At 35.6% G+C, this 14,755-nt stretch overlaps 2 protein-coding genes across 3 annotated transcripts in view; one reads left to right on the top strand and one right to left on the bottom strand.

Moving 5' to 3' along the window:
• LOC127881997 (polyamine-transporting ATPase 13A3-like) overlaps positions 1 to 14,755 on the top strand; it is a 563,467-nt gene that overhangs the window by 436,282 nt on the left and 112,430 nt on the right. The gene's annotated exons all lie outside the window — the stretch shown is intronic.
• LOC127881993 (uncharacterized) overlaps positions 1,601 to 14,755 on the bottom strand; it is a 68,600-nt gene continuing 55,445 nt past the window's right edge. The window contains exons 10-11 of one of the 2 annotated variants that reach the window (XR_008050370.1): positions 3,438 to 12,719; positions 1,601 to 3,221 (exon numbers count right to left, since the gene is read on the bottom strand). Coding sequence is in view for 1 of the 2 variants with exons in the window: in XM_052430327.1 (XP_052286287.1) it covers positions 11,942 to 12,719 (778 nt within the window). In the remaining variant the exon portion in view is untranslated. Of the gene's footprint in view, positions 12,720 to 14,755 lie in introns of both variants that reach the window. The other variant, XM_052430327.1, reaches the window with a different exon arrangement.

Genomic DNA, 14,755 nt, shown 5'->3' with positions numbered 1-14,755 from the left:
CTGTAGTTTGTAGCGTCATTTGCGTCACCTTTCATGATAATATGGGTACTAATTTTTTTTTACCCTAATGACAACAGCTCTCCGAACATTTCCCTAGTGTTTATAAAGATAGGCGGTTCTTAGCGAATAAGCCGAATAAAAACTGATTTATGTTAACCGGTAAACGGAAATATCTTCACTCGTTAATTAATGAAGGGATCCCATAAATGAAACGAAAACTTCTACGGCTTGCAACTCAGTTTGTGTTTCAAGTATATCACTTGTTAAACAACTGTATTATCTTAATTAGTACCAACACTGTTTTTGATTGCTTATGAATATTAGTGTTTCTGTCATTTTTGTTAATTCACAAAATATAACAGCTATATGGCCCTACGAAGTTGTGACAAATTGGCACACATTTCACTGCGCAACATTTTAATGGTTTGAAAACAACAAAATCGCAATTTCCAGTTTGAGTCGTAGCAAATTAACGATTCTTAAAACAGTCTATTCGATGCTTATCATTAAAATATGTGGTCAAAATTAAGTTATTTATCTACACGGTATATACAAGAACACGAAATAATCCTAAGCTGACACGATACAAATGAAAAGTGTAAAAGGTATATTATCAGAATGTCTAACCATTTTCAAACATTGTTATTTTTAGAATAGTGTTGAGTATTTAAATTTTAGCACACGAAAACACATAAGTATGTATGTGCCCGAAACACAAGTAATTACGGTATATTAATATTCGCACGAAAAGGCGCTATTGTTATGAATGAATATAAAGGTAATCTTTGAATTTCGATGTATTCTATGGTTTTCCAAGAATATTATTTACTTTTGCCTCGTTCAGTTAGCTTCGCGCGATACATTATTCAGCAACGATATTTTTGGCACGGATACATCAATTAAGACATTTGCAACCACTGTTGTCCCCTGGCGGTGGATTTGCCGTTCTTGTGTGGCAACATTCGAATACGAGGGAACATTAATATACCCCTCAGAACGAGAAAAAGGTTATTATGCTGCAAATGACATTTTCCAAAATACGGTAGAAATACACCACCATACAAAACCAAATTGTAATGGAAATAAATTCTATGAAGTTATTAAGTTATAGTTGTGACTTCAGTTGGAAAACTTAATAACCAGTTTAGATATAAACACATATTTTGTTAGGCTGAAAAAAAATATTTTTAGCTAGATTTATTCGCGCCCAAGTAGTTTCCTCCCTTGTAGTTTTTGCTTCCATCTCTGTCGTTTATAATGTATGTATTATTGATTAACCCATTTATGCCTAGCGTCCTGAAAAAAGGACATTGCAAACAGCTTAAACCCAGATGAGACGCCGCATCATCTGCGTCTACGCTGTTTGCTTAAAGGAATTTCTGTATGAATTGTTCTTAATATAGAAATAAATATACTAGACATCCCTAATTTGGGAAATAAATTGATCCAATTTAGAAGGATGGGAGAGTCAACTTGGCATAAATGGGTTAAAGTTCGTGTTTTGTATGAATATATGCACTATTGTTAAATCACCATTGTTCCAATATTGTAAAATATATACATGATGTTTGAAGGCAAAATAAAGGAACGAAAGTCCAGATAACTGTAACTATTTTATTCCATGACAGATAGCAAGAAATATATAAGTATTCGCTTTTTGTTTCAACATTACAGCAAATGAGTTCAAAATTGATGCATTTGTACTGAAAATAATTTCTTAACCAAAGCCAACGTATACAATATGCATTTAGTTTTTAATAGAGCAACTCGAAATAACATAGGATAAGTGTCTTCTACGCGAACCAGAGAATACCGCATAAGTTACTTTTTGGATGGGAATATTCTCAAAAACAAAATTGAAATATTTATCAAGAAAACAGTCTATTCAAGAAATATTGCCCCGTTGCGACATTTCAATCAAATATGAGGTTTTTCAAATTTAATTTTCATTCCGAAGATACACAATAGCTTTGTGTTTGCCTAACTAAAGCAAGTATTTTAATCAGTGGACAAATAAACTTAGCCAACTTAGCCTTATATAATGGCGAAACAAACCAATCACCGCAAATCTATCAAGCAAAAATAACATAAAATAAGGAATTGAATGTCCATGAAACCATGTAATATAAAGAAAATAATTTCAACAGAACTAGCTGAACAAGAAGCAACATACAATAGATACGTACATTAATGGATATAAACATTCCTATTACAAAGTATGCGTTGTAATACCATGTTTTATGTGTTTGAATGGCTTTTGACAGTACTGCACTATGTTTACAATTGCACAATAATAGAGCTATGTGGTTATATAGATCATTTTACCAGGTGACTTTATATAGAAAATAACAAGGTCAGTTTTAGGTGTACATTCTACATGAAAGATAAATTCAATAGCAATGTTTTTAAAAAAAAACACCACCATATTCCTCATGTTACCATCATTTTGTCAAAAAGTGGCACTACTGCGTTAAAGAATTTTTACATGAGACATAAACAAGGCATATGCAATTGCTAATATTTGAACACTATCAATAAAAAGAAAATAAATGACTTATGACAGATAAACATTTGACCACCATCTTGGCATAGTGTTAGTAAAATAGCCAAGGTAGAATTTATCCTCAAGCAAAAAGCTAAGGTAGCCTTATGTGTCAATCACATAAGAAATAAAAAATCAAGTGTCAGTGACGCACACAAGAATAGCATTATGTGTCAATCACATAGGAAAGATAGCATTATGGTTAAATAACATAGCCAATAAAGCATAATGTGTCACTCACAAAGCTAAACAAGAATTATGTGCAAACCACATATGAAATATAGCAAAATGTGTTCACCACATATCTGATGAAGCATTATGTGTCCATCAAACACCTAAGATAGCATTATGCACCAATCACAAATGAAAGGTATCACAATGTGTTAATCACATAACTAATAAAGCCCATGTTCAATGCGCATGACTAAAGGGACCATCATGCATTTAAGAATCCACTGCTTCCTTCAATTGCCTCATAACCAGGAATATTATTATGGCACAGCCTTAGTGCATGACTATAGAATCCACTGCTTCCCTCAAGTGCTTCATAACCACGGGCGTGATTTTGGCAGAGCCTTAGTGCATGACTAAAGAATCCACTGCTTCCCTCAAGTGCCTCATAACCAGGGGTATGCTTATGGCCCAGCCTTAGTGCATGACTAAAGAATCCACTGCTTCCCTCAAGTGCCTCATAACCAGGGGTATGCTTATGGCCCAGCCTTAGTGCATGACTAAAGAATCATCTGCTTCCTTCAAGAGTCTCATAACCAGGGGTATGCTTATGGCCCAGCCTTAGTGCATGACTAAAGAATCATCTGCTTCCCTCAAGAGTCTCATAACCAGGGGTATGATTATGGCCCAGCCTTAGTGCATGACTAAAGAATCCACTGCTTACCTCAAGTGCCTCATAACCTGGGGTGTGATTTTGGGAGAGCCTTAAGTGAAAACAACACCCTATTCCTTATACAGGATTCACAAAATCACTTCGCTATATAATAGAGCAAGCAAAGTTTTTAAATAGTTTTAACACTATCTTTGAAAATACATCAGTAGAAAGGATGAGAAGAAACACCCCTTATAATAGGGTTTATATGACTGTGAGGTACAAGTGACAAATCAATTAGAATTTGCGACCACTAAGATCTATCTTTTACCATTTTTTCCGTTGTGTAATCACCATTATGTTTATGTGACCATCATGTTGCTAGTGTGGCTTCATAAAAACCCAACAATATTGTCTGAAGTGACGTCTCCATTATTAAAATCACCTTCCTCATGTGACTAAAATGTTGCCATGGTGACAAGCATGTTACTTTAGCGACCATCCTATCGTCTATGTAACACATCATGTTGTGTGTATGACAACCGTGTCCTCTTTATCACAACTATGTATTCTTTGTCACACCCATGTTGTCAATGTGACAGTAATTTTGCTTATGTTAAATATATGTTGTCTATTGGACAACCATATTGCACAAGTGAACACAACATTGCTTTAGTGGCAATCATGTTGCATATGTAACCACCATGTAGCATATATGAGCACAATGTTGCTAATGCCGCAATCACGTGTCTTGTGATACCACAATGTTGCTTATATGACTATCATGGTTAACTCTCATGTGACTGCCATTTTGTTCATCCCTTAAACAAGAGGCTATTAAGACCAACATGTTGTCTACGTGACCACACTTGAGTTTATGTGACAACAATGTTGTATGTATGGTTATCATATTGCTTCTGTGATAACTCTGTTGCTTATAAGACCACCACATTGCTTATGTGGCCAACATGCTGCTTATGTGACCACAGTGTTGCTTATGTGACCATAATGGTTTTTTACCCCAACATTGTTTATGTGATAACTGTTTCCTTTTTTACCACAACGTTGCTTATGGGATAACTATGTGTCATTTTTTACCACAACTTTGCTTATGTGATAACTGTTCGCTTTTTACCACAACGTTCCTTATGTGCTATGTGTTTTTTTTACCTCAACCTTGCTTATGTGATAACTATGTTTTGTTTTTTTACCACAACGTTGCTTATGTGATAAATATGTTTCTTTTTTTAACCACAACTTTGCTTATGTGATAGCTATGTTTCTTTTTGAACAGCAACGTTGCTTGTGTGATAACCAGGTTTCACTTTTTACCTCTACAACTATGTTTCTTTTTTTACCACAACTTTGCTTATGTGATAACTGTTTCATTTTGAACCACAACGTTGCTTATGTGATAAATATGCCAAGTATGTGATCACCATGTTGCTCATGTGGCCAACATGTTACTTATGTGATCATAATGTTTTTAAAGACAACATTTGGCTTATATGACCATCAAGATGGTCATGTTACCCAAAGACGGCAACATGTATGGCTACAAAAAACTGTCTTTTCACCTTGCAAATTGCCATTTGCAATTTAAAGATCTTGGTAACGTCTATCACCATAAGTGCTTATATAAAATAAATATAAGCATCATAAGGGGTATACGACCATTATGTGTCTCCAATAACCCATCAATGTCTAACAATAACATGACGTGGATAATAACATTAGCCACGGATGTATAAACAGAGGTTAATTAACACTAATGACAGCTTCAAACATCACCTTCACCAGCAGACGCATACCGTAACAGTCTGTTCCCCTTATGAACTCTCTTATTGGCCGTTATAGTTTTGTGCTCGACATCTCACCATATTCGTTCGAGAGCCATTTAAGACATAAATCAATGTCTATTATACCCTTCATCAATGAATATCATAATTACCATCAATGTCTATTAACCCCTCCATCAACATGTATCATCATATTCCTCCATAATTATAATAATATTCATCATTTACTATTTTCATAGTCATCATATAAATCATCATCTGCACATAAAATTCGAACAATTAACAACAATGTTTACAATAGAACAAATTAGTGAAGCACATTTTCATAAGAACCATATCTAAAGCATGGCACACAAAATAAGTCAGAAAACAAGAATAACATTAATACTAAATGGATGGCAACATTGAAACATACACACTAGCAATATACTAACAATAAATTTGTCATTAACTATTTACAACACATATCCGTCAAAACCAATCCAGGTTTCATATAGTTATAGCAAACTATAAATCATAAACCCATGCTTACAATGGTTTACCTAACCATGAAACATATTCAATGATTATTTATCATTAAATATCACCAGCATAATCACCAGACAACCTCATTACATTGGTTCAATTTTTATATGTTTACTAGTAATAATGATGTATGCAGAAGCCAAGACAAAAGATAAAACACATAAGAATGACATTTTGTAGACATTAGAACTTTCTAAAAAAGGCGTTAAGCATTACAGGTAGAACAGCAAAAATCAACTAACAAGATACTACTTTGAATAATCATTAATTGAAGTTCTAGTCTACATGTATATTCTTATATAAATCAATGGCAGTCCTCACATTCAACAATGTTTTATCATCATCTGCACATAAAATTTACCAGACAAATTATAACACCAATGTTTGCAATATTACAAAAATAGAGAAACAAGGGCTGTTTGTAAAGCATGCATGCCCCCCATATGGGCTGTCCGTTGTACTGGCAGCCATTGTGTGAATACAACTTTTGTCACTGTGACCTTGACCTTTGACCTAATGACCTGAAAATCAATAGGGGTCATCTGCAAGTCACGATCAATGTACCTATGAAGTGTCATGATCCTAGGCAAAAGCATTCTTGAGTTATCATCCGAAAATCATTTTACTATTTCGGGTCACTGTGACCTTTGACCTTGTGACCTCAAACTCAATAGGGGTCATCTGCGAGTCATGATCAATCTACCCATGAAGTTTCATGATCCTAGGCGTATGCGTTCTTGAGTTATCATCCGGAAACCATTTTACTATTTCGGGTCACCGTGACCTTGACCTTTGACCTAGTGACCTCAAAATCTATAGGGGTCATCTGCGAGTCATGATCAATCTACCCATGAAGTTTCACGATCCTAGGCGTATGCGTTCTTGAGTTATCATCCGGAAACCATTTTACTATTTCGGGTCACCGTGACCTTGACCTTTGACCTAGTGACCTCAAAATCAATAGGGGTCATCTGCAAGTCATGATCAATGTACCTATGAAGTTTCATTATCCTAGGCCCAGGCGTTCTTGAGTTATCGTCTGACAACCACCTGGTGGACGGACCGACCGTCTGACATGAGCAAAGCAATATTCCCCTTCTTCATAGGGGGGCATAACAAAATATCTTATTAGTTGTTAAGCTTTGAATGTAGCTTTTTCAACAGAAGCATGGAAAGCAAGACACAAAAACTAATAGTCAGACAAGAGGGCCATGATGGCCCTGAATCGCTCACCTGACTCATTAAGATCAGATGAAAACTATGACCTCTATTGTCTACACATGTTTTTCTATGATTTGACCTAGTGACCTAGTTCCTGACTCTAGATGACCCAAATACAATCCCAATCCAGATTTCATCAAGATAAACATTCTGACCACAGTTCATAAATATTGGATGAAAACTGTAACCTCTATTGTCAACACAAGGTTTTTCTATTTATTTGACCTAGATTTTTACCCCAGATGACCCAAATACAATCCCACCCAGATTTCATCAAGAATTCTGACCAAATTTCATAAAGGTTGGATGAAAACTGTGATCTCTAATGTCTACACAAGATTTTTCTATGATTTGATCTAGTGACCTAGTTTTTGACCCCAGATGACCCAAATAAAATCCCAACCCAGATTTCATCAAGATAAACATTCTGACCAAATTTCATAAAGATTGGATGAAAACTGTGACCTCTATTGTCTACAGAAGATTGTTCTATTATTTGACCTAGTGACCTTGTTTTTGACCCCAGATGACCCAAATACAATCCCAAACAGGATTTCATCAAGATAAAGATTTTGACCAAATTTCATCAAGATTGGATGCAAACTGTGACCTCTACTGTCTACACAAACAAATTGTTGACGGACGGACGCACGGACACACGCAGGCACGCACAACGGACGCCGGACATCACACGATCACATAAGCTCACCGTGTCACTTCATGACAGGTGACCTAAAAATATGTGTCGGAGATAAACATGAACAGTTTTGGTTAAAATCCCATAGAAACAAGGGCTGTTTGTAAAACATGCATGCCCCCCTATATGGGCTATAAGTTGTAGTAGCAGCCATTGTGTGAATACGTTTTTTGTCACTGTGAATGGTGGTGGTGGTGGTGTAGTAGTAGTAGTAGTAGTAGTAGTAGTAGTGGTGGTGTAGTAGTAGTAGTAGTAGTAGTAGTAGTAGTAGTAGTAGTAGTAATAGTAGTTGTAGTAGTAGTAGTAGTAGTAGTAGTAGTAGTAGTAGTAGTAGTAGTAGTAGTAGAAGTAGTAGTAGTAGTAGTAGTAGAAGTAGTAGTAGAAGTAGTAGTAGTAGTAGTAGTAGTAGTAGTGGTAGTAGTAGTAGTAGTAGTAGTAGTGGTAAAAGTAGTAGTAGTAGTGGCAGTAGTAGTAGAAGTAGTAATAGTAGACGTGGTGGTGGTGGTGGTGGTAGTAGTACTAGTAGTAGTAGTACTAGTAGTAGTAGTAGTAGTAGTAGTAGTAGTAGTAGTAGTAGTAGTGGTAGTAGTAGTAGAAGTAGTAGTAGTAGTAGTAGTAGTAGAAGTAGTAGTAGTAGTAGTAGTAGTAGTAGTAGTAGTAGCAGTAGCAGTAGCAGTAGCAGCATTACAAGACCAATACTTAAGAATGATCAAATGGGAAAAGGTAACATAGCACCGGCAGTAAATATGGGGCTCATTTACAGGTCAGATTTGGAATCTCTGCTGTAAAATGAGATTTTAAATGAATTAAAGGGAGGCAAATCTGTAATAAAAAGAACATGCATAAACCGTAGTTGTTTCCCTTGTTTGAACCATGCTAAATCCTTACAAGTTTGGAAAGAATTGGATGAAAAATGTGTAATTTATTGCATAAACACCATTTTCTCAATTCAAGGGGAGGTAATTCTGTACTTCATGGACCAATAATGCTCAGATTTTGTAGGGTTCGTGTCCTCATTGATATAAAGACACTGTGCAAATTTGGAAAGGATCGGACAAAAAATGTGGAAGATTTTTGAAAGTTTTCACAAAATAGGCAAAAACGAATAAACATGCAAAGTTCAACGAGCTCCTGCGGCCATGTTTTTTGACGAATCAAATTTCTTTGAACAACTTTTTCAGGGTCAAAGGTCATCCCTGTGAAATTTTTTGAAAATCTGATGAGCGGTTTCTGACAAGAAGATTTTTTAAGGTTTTTACCATATATGGTCATGGCGGCCATCTTGGTTATGTGATCAAATTTTTTTTAACAATTCTTTTGTCCCATGACCTAGGGATGCTCCACATGAAATTTAGTTGAAATTGGCACAATGGTTTAGTAGAAGAAGATGTTTACAAATTGTTTACAGACGGACGGACGGACGGACGGCGGACGCTGAGTGATCACAATAGCTCACCTCGAGCTATCGCTCAGGTGAGCTAAAAAGCACATGTATATGTATAAATATATATTTATATATATACATGTAACATGAACACTAAAGTTATGTCAACATTTCAACAAACAAACAAGCACTGGAATTACAGCGAATTGTAATCAACTAATTCTATAACTGATCCTGTCACAAAACCATTCCATGTTTTATATAATTATCGAAACCTTCACACCATAAATCGATGCTTACATGTGGCTTACATATTTATCAACCCATCAAAAAACATTCAGTGGTTATTTATCATTAAATATCACTAAGACAATCATCGGATTACTTGATCACAGTAGCACATATCATTTAGGGTTCCATTCATATGTATAAACATTCAGAAACCATTACAAGACGACCATTGCCAAGCAATATATGCCCCCTACCGGCTCCACCATTGTCAGATTTTTTTTAATTTTATATTTGTTGCCATAGCGACACACCGTCCAATGATGGTGAACAAATTTGCCAACTTATAAAATCTCACAATAAATGACAAAGTTATGGCCCGTACAAGCATTTGACCCTTGAACTCCAAGTGTGACCTTGACCACTGAGATATTGACATACATTTTTCACACAACCCACCGTCCCATGATGGTGAACAAATGTACCAAGTCATTTTAAAATCTAACGATAAATGACATAGTTTTGGTCCGGACAAACTTTCAGTTTAAAACACACTAAGTGACCCCGTGACCTAGTTTTTGACCTGGCATGACCCATATTCAAACTTGAGCTAGACATCATCTAGATACAACTTCTGACCAAGTTTGGTGAAGATCGGATGAAATTTCGGGACAGACGGACCGACCAACGGACCGACAAAACGACAAAGTGACTCCTATATAGCCCCCATTACCAATGGTAATGGGGGTATAAATATGAAGATCTTTAAAAGTTATCGTTGGATTCAGAAAAGTGTGACAGACTGACGGACTGGCAGACAGACTGACAGACACAGAGCGCAAACCATAAGTAAATTCATCCTATGTGAATCCGATAGGGGACAATAAATAAACTCATCCTATGAGCACCAAGAACTCCGGTGAAACCGGTAGGGTACAATAAATAAACTCATCCTATGAGCACCAAGAACTCCAGTGAAACCGGTAGGGGACAATAAATAAACTCATCCTATGAGCACCAAGAACTCCGGTGAAACCGGTAGGTGACAATAAATAAACTCATCCTATAAGCACCAAGAACACATAGCACTTCTAGCACTAAAGGTTGAACCACAAACATAAACAAACAAGAATGTGCCACTTTGGATTACCATGAATTGAAGACCTAACTAAAATGGCTATTCTCATACTAATTAAAGTCTATCCTCACATGCTTCAATGTCTATCATCACATTAATCAATACTTATCATCACATCAAAAATGTAAATCATCATATTTTTTTGTATTTTTTTTGTCATTAGAAGCACATTTAAAGAATGACACAAACAATAAAAGTCACAAAAGCGAACATATGTACATTGTATATCAAAAACTTATCACTAAATAAATGGCAAAAAATACACCACACACTAGCACTAGAATACTGATGAATTTGTAATCAAGACATTAATAGTCCTGTAACAAAAATGCTCCATTGTTTATACAATTATAGCAAACTATACATTATTACCATCTGCTCAAATATGATTTTCAAAACCATCATTTTTTAAAATAATATTCAAGGATAATTATCATTAGCAAATTCACCACATTTTTTTATCACACTAGAACATATTTCAATACATAAACTCCCCACATGAGCACATACATTGTGAAGACACAAAGAATTAGTGGTAACCAGCTTTCATATTACAGGTAGAACCAAAAAACTTAACAGTTAACATACCGGTTTAGATATGTATAAACCATGTTTCTCAGTTCTAAAAAGTTTTCATATTCTTAATCCCAAACCACACAGTTTTTTACAATCATTTAGTATAACTTAATGCCTAACACTTTTTACACCCAAAATTATAACAACATATAAACACTTTTTGTAACATTGTGCTGTAGAGTAACACGTGTCTATAAACACATAAATAACAAGAGATTGCCAATCAATATGGTCCCATACCGGTGAAACTCTACCAGAATTCTTGATTTATGAACAAAATGAATTGACGTGCATAATCTCCATATTGCCATCTGTCCATGTTTCAAGATTCATGAAAAAATATGGAGAACTTTCAAAGTTATTGCAGGATCCAGAAAAGTGTGACAGACGGACAGACAGACTGACAGACAGAGCGTAAACCATATGTCCCCTCCGGTTTCACCGGTAGGGGACAAAAAGATACACATATAGGCAAACCATAGAGTCCCAAAGCAAAAAGCAAGAACAATAACAAAACCCAAAATAATGGTAACCTGATGTATTTCACCACAATAACATTTTTTAATTGCAACAGTTTTCATGTTTAACAAGTTAATACAACAAAGGCTATTTCAAACTTACCCTAACCCTTATCCTAACCCTAAGTTTTGATGGTACGCGAACAATTTGCAGACATTTTATATCATAATAGTACAACATTAGGGTAGGGGACTAATTAAAGAATGTATGCATTTTCCATACCCTTATATTATCAAAAATCACTTGTTTATTAACACATGTTTTATTAATTAATAATACATCACCACAACCTAAAGCACACAAACATAAATAACAAAATTATTATGATTACTAGTGATATAAAAGATTAAACAAAACTGAAACAATCAATAGTTAACTCATAAATGACATCCTCCAGAAAAGTTTAAATTAAGTTATTTCTGAATAAAACATTCAACGGGTCTATGACTTGTATATGTAATTAAATCATTTACTTTAATGCACTATGAACTATTGAATACTGCACCCTGGATCCTTTTTTGGAGATGTTGACTGCTTCCTAGTTGATCCAGAAGAGCTAGATGTTCCAGCATTTGTTGATGATGTTGGATAAACACTGACTGGTGGCTGACCTGTGGGAGAATATGCAGGAGAGCCAGATGTGCTTGGATACCTAAAGGGCTGAGAAGCAGCATATGCATGCTGGGATACATATGGAGCTGTTGTTGTTGGAGCTGCTGGTAGTGGTGTTGTCTGTGCAGCTGATGACGAAATTGAACTAGAGGAAAGAGAAGCATGTACAGACCTCCTTGCTACTGGGACAGGTGGGCTCACGTCTACAGGAATATCCTTATCTCCAGTATAATTGTACTGAATCAGGTACTCAGGGTAGTAGGCATTTTTCTCGAAAAGAATGAATATACTGGGATCATCAACTTTATCTACGCATGAATCATAGAGCTCATGATCTTTGCCTGGTTTACCTGGAGGCCTTTTGTACTCCCCTTTCCCTGTGGTGAAGTACCCAACAAGCACCTTAGCCTGAAACATGAATCTTTCTAGCTTAGGTGATGGCTTCGTGTAACTGTGACTGTACTTGGCATCTCTAGCAAAGTACGCTCCTTGCCCATACACTGTTGCATTCTTTCCGCAGAGACGGAAATCAAAGTTGTTAATGCAGATCCCTCTCACAGTGTCCAGACTGTCGGTGCCGTGAAATAGTTCACGTTTGTCAACTGGACTTCTATCGCCCAGTCTCAGCTGGTTGTTAAGCATGGTCTTCTCATGACTGCAAAAATGGAAACAGGAGTATAGCTCTTAGTTAACAAGAGTGCCAATCTCAGTAAGGTACTACTCTTAGTTAAGTATTAAAAATACATATTTATGGTCTTCTGTTGACTTCAATAATTGAGACAGTAGTATAGAACTAAGTCAAAATGACTGCCATTCTCAGTAAGATACTACTCTCAGTAAAGTATTGAAAATATATATTCATGGTCTTCTTTTGACTGCAATTATGGAGACAGTAGTATAGAACTTAATCAAAAAGACTACCATTCTCAGTACATATATTGGAAATCTTAAGAATGCAAGACACTAATATCCTCGAAGAAGGCCAACATTTGAACTTGGACTTTTAAATGAACCATTGTTCATAAAAAAGGAATTGGATTCTTGCACAAGACGTGTTACCCAAGATAGCTTGTCATTTAACTCAAGATCATGACTAACATTTATGTTTAAACAAGATGTGTTTGTGAAACACAATGTCCCCCTATATGACGTTTGACCTTGTAGGATGACCTTGACCCTTCACTTCTCAAAATGTGCAGCTCCATGAGATACACATGCATTTCAAATATAAAACTGCTAGCTTCAATATTGCAGAAGTGACATTACATGAGCAATTTTGACCCATATATTTGACCTTGAAGGATGACCTTGACCTTTCACCTCTAAAAATGTGCAGCTCCATGAGATACACATGCATGCCAAATACCAATATATCTTCAATATTGCAAAAGTATTCATAAAATTAGCGATTTGGGCCACATATATTTGACCTCTGACCTTGAAGGATGACCTTGATCTTTCACCACTCAAAATGTGCAGCTCCATGAGATACACATACATGCCAAATATCAAGTTGCTATCTTCATTATTGCAAAAGTATTCATAAAATTAGCGATTTTGGCCACATATATTTGACATCTGACCTTTAAGGATGACCTTGACCTTTCACCACTCAAAATGTGCAGCTCCATGAGATACACATGCATGCCAAATATCAAGTTGCTATCGTGAATATTGAAATACTGCAAAAGTGTACATTAAATGAGCGATTTTGACCCATTTATTTGACCTTTGACCTTGAAGGATGACCTTGACCTTTCACCACTCAAAAATGTGCAGCTATACATATGCATGCCAAATATCAAGTTGCTATCTTCAATATTGCAAAAGTAATTGCAAATGTTAAAGTTGGCGAAAACCAACCAACAGACCAACAGACAGGGCAAAAACAATATATCCCCCACTACTATAGTGGGGGACATAAAAACCCTTTTTTTTCTAATATCTGAATTTGATCTTTAATTGTAAGCTTGACCTTATATTTTGGGATCTACATCTTTAGCAAAACACCCATGCTTAGTTCGAGAAGTCCAGGATTTATTTCTTATATTTGACTTTGCCCCATGTGCTATAGGCAGTTTTTACATGCTTTATAGTTTTGCTAAATCATTTTATAACGTCATAAATGCCTGGCTTACATGTACTCCCAGTAAAGTAAGGGAAACACCGTTTTACAATCCTTATCTTGTTGTGCCAAATTGTAAGGAAATTCAAGTATGACAGACATGAAGCGTTGGTTAAGAATTATAATGAGTAATGTCTTAAATGTTACAACTGACAAGGACATAAGGTCCAGTTTCTAAAAATTAAACTGATTATCTCAAATTGCTTCTAATTTCTTTACATTTACTTGAAAACTTATCAATGCTAGTGAAAATGATTAAAGTTCAGAGTAAAAGTTTGTTTTCATGCAATATGACCCCTATTGAGACCAAAGGACCTAGTTTTCATGTGACACCCTGCCAATCAATGCTGGTCATTTCTGAAAATTCTTTAAAACTGTTTTATCTGAAAAAAATTTATTCCAGGGACTAACTGTTGATTAATTACATATCACATCATAACATTGAACATGGACATGAGGACTTAGCTCCAAATCACCCCATACAATCATTCTTCAACTTTTGTTGTCATAACTTACAATTTATCTAAACAGGACAAAGATATGCTCCAAGCAAAGAGTACATTGCT

Source organism: Dreissena polymorpha, chromosome 5 (genome assembly GCF_020536995.1).
Source record: "Dreissena polymorpha isolate Duluth1 chromosome 5, UMN_Dpol_1.0, whole genome shotgun sequence".
NCBI lineage: Eukaryota > Metazoa > Mollusca > Bivalvia > Myida > Dreissenidae > Dreissena > Dreissena polymorpha.
Note: the sequence above shows the minus strand (reverse complement) of the source record. Positions and strands in the feature narration are given on the sequence as shown.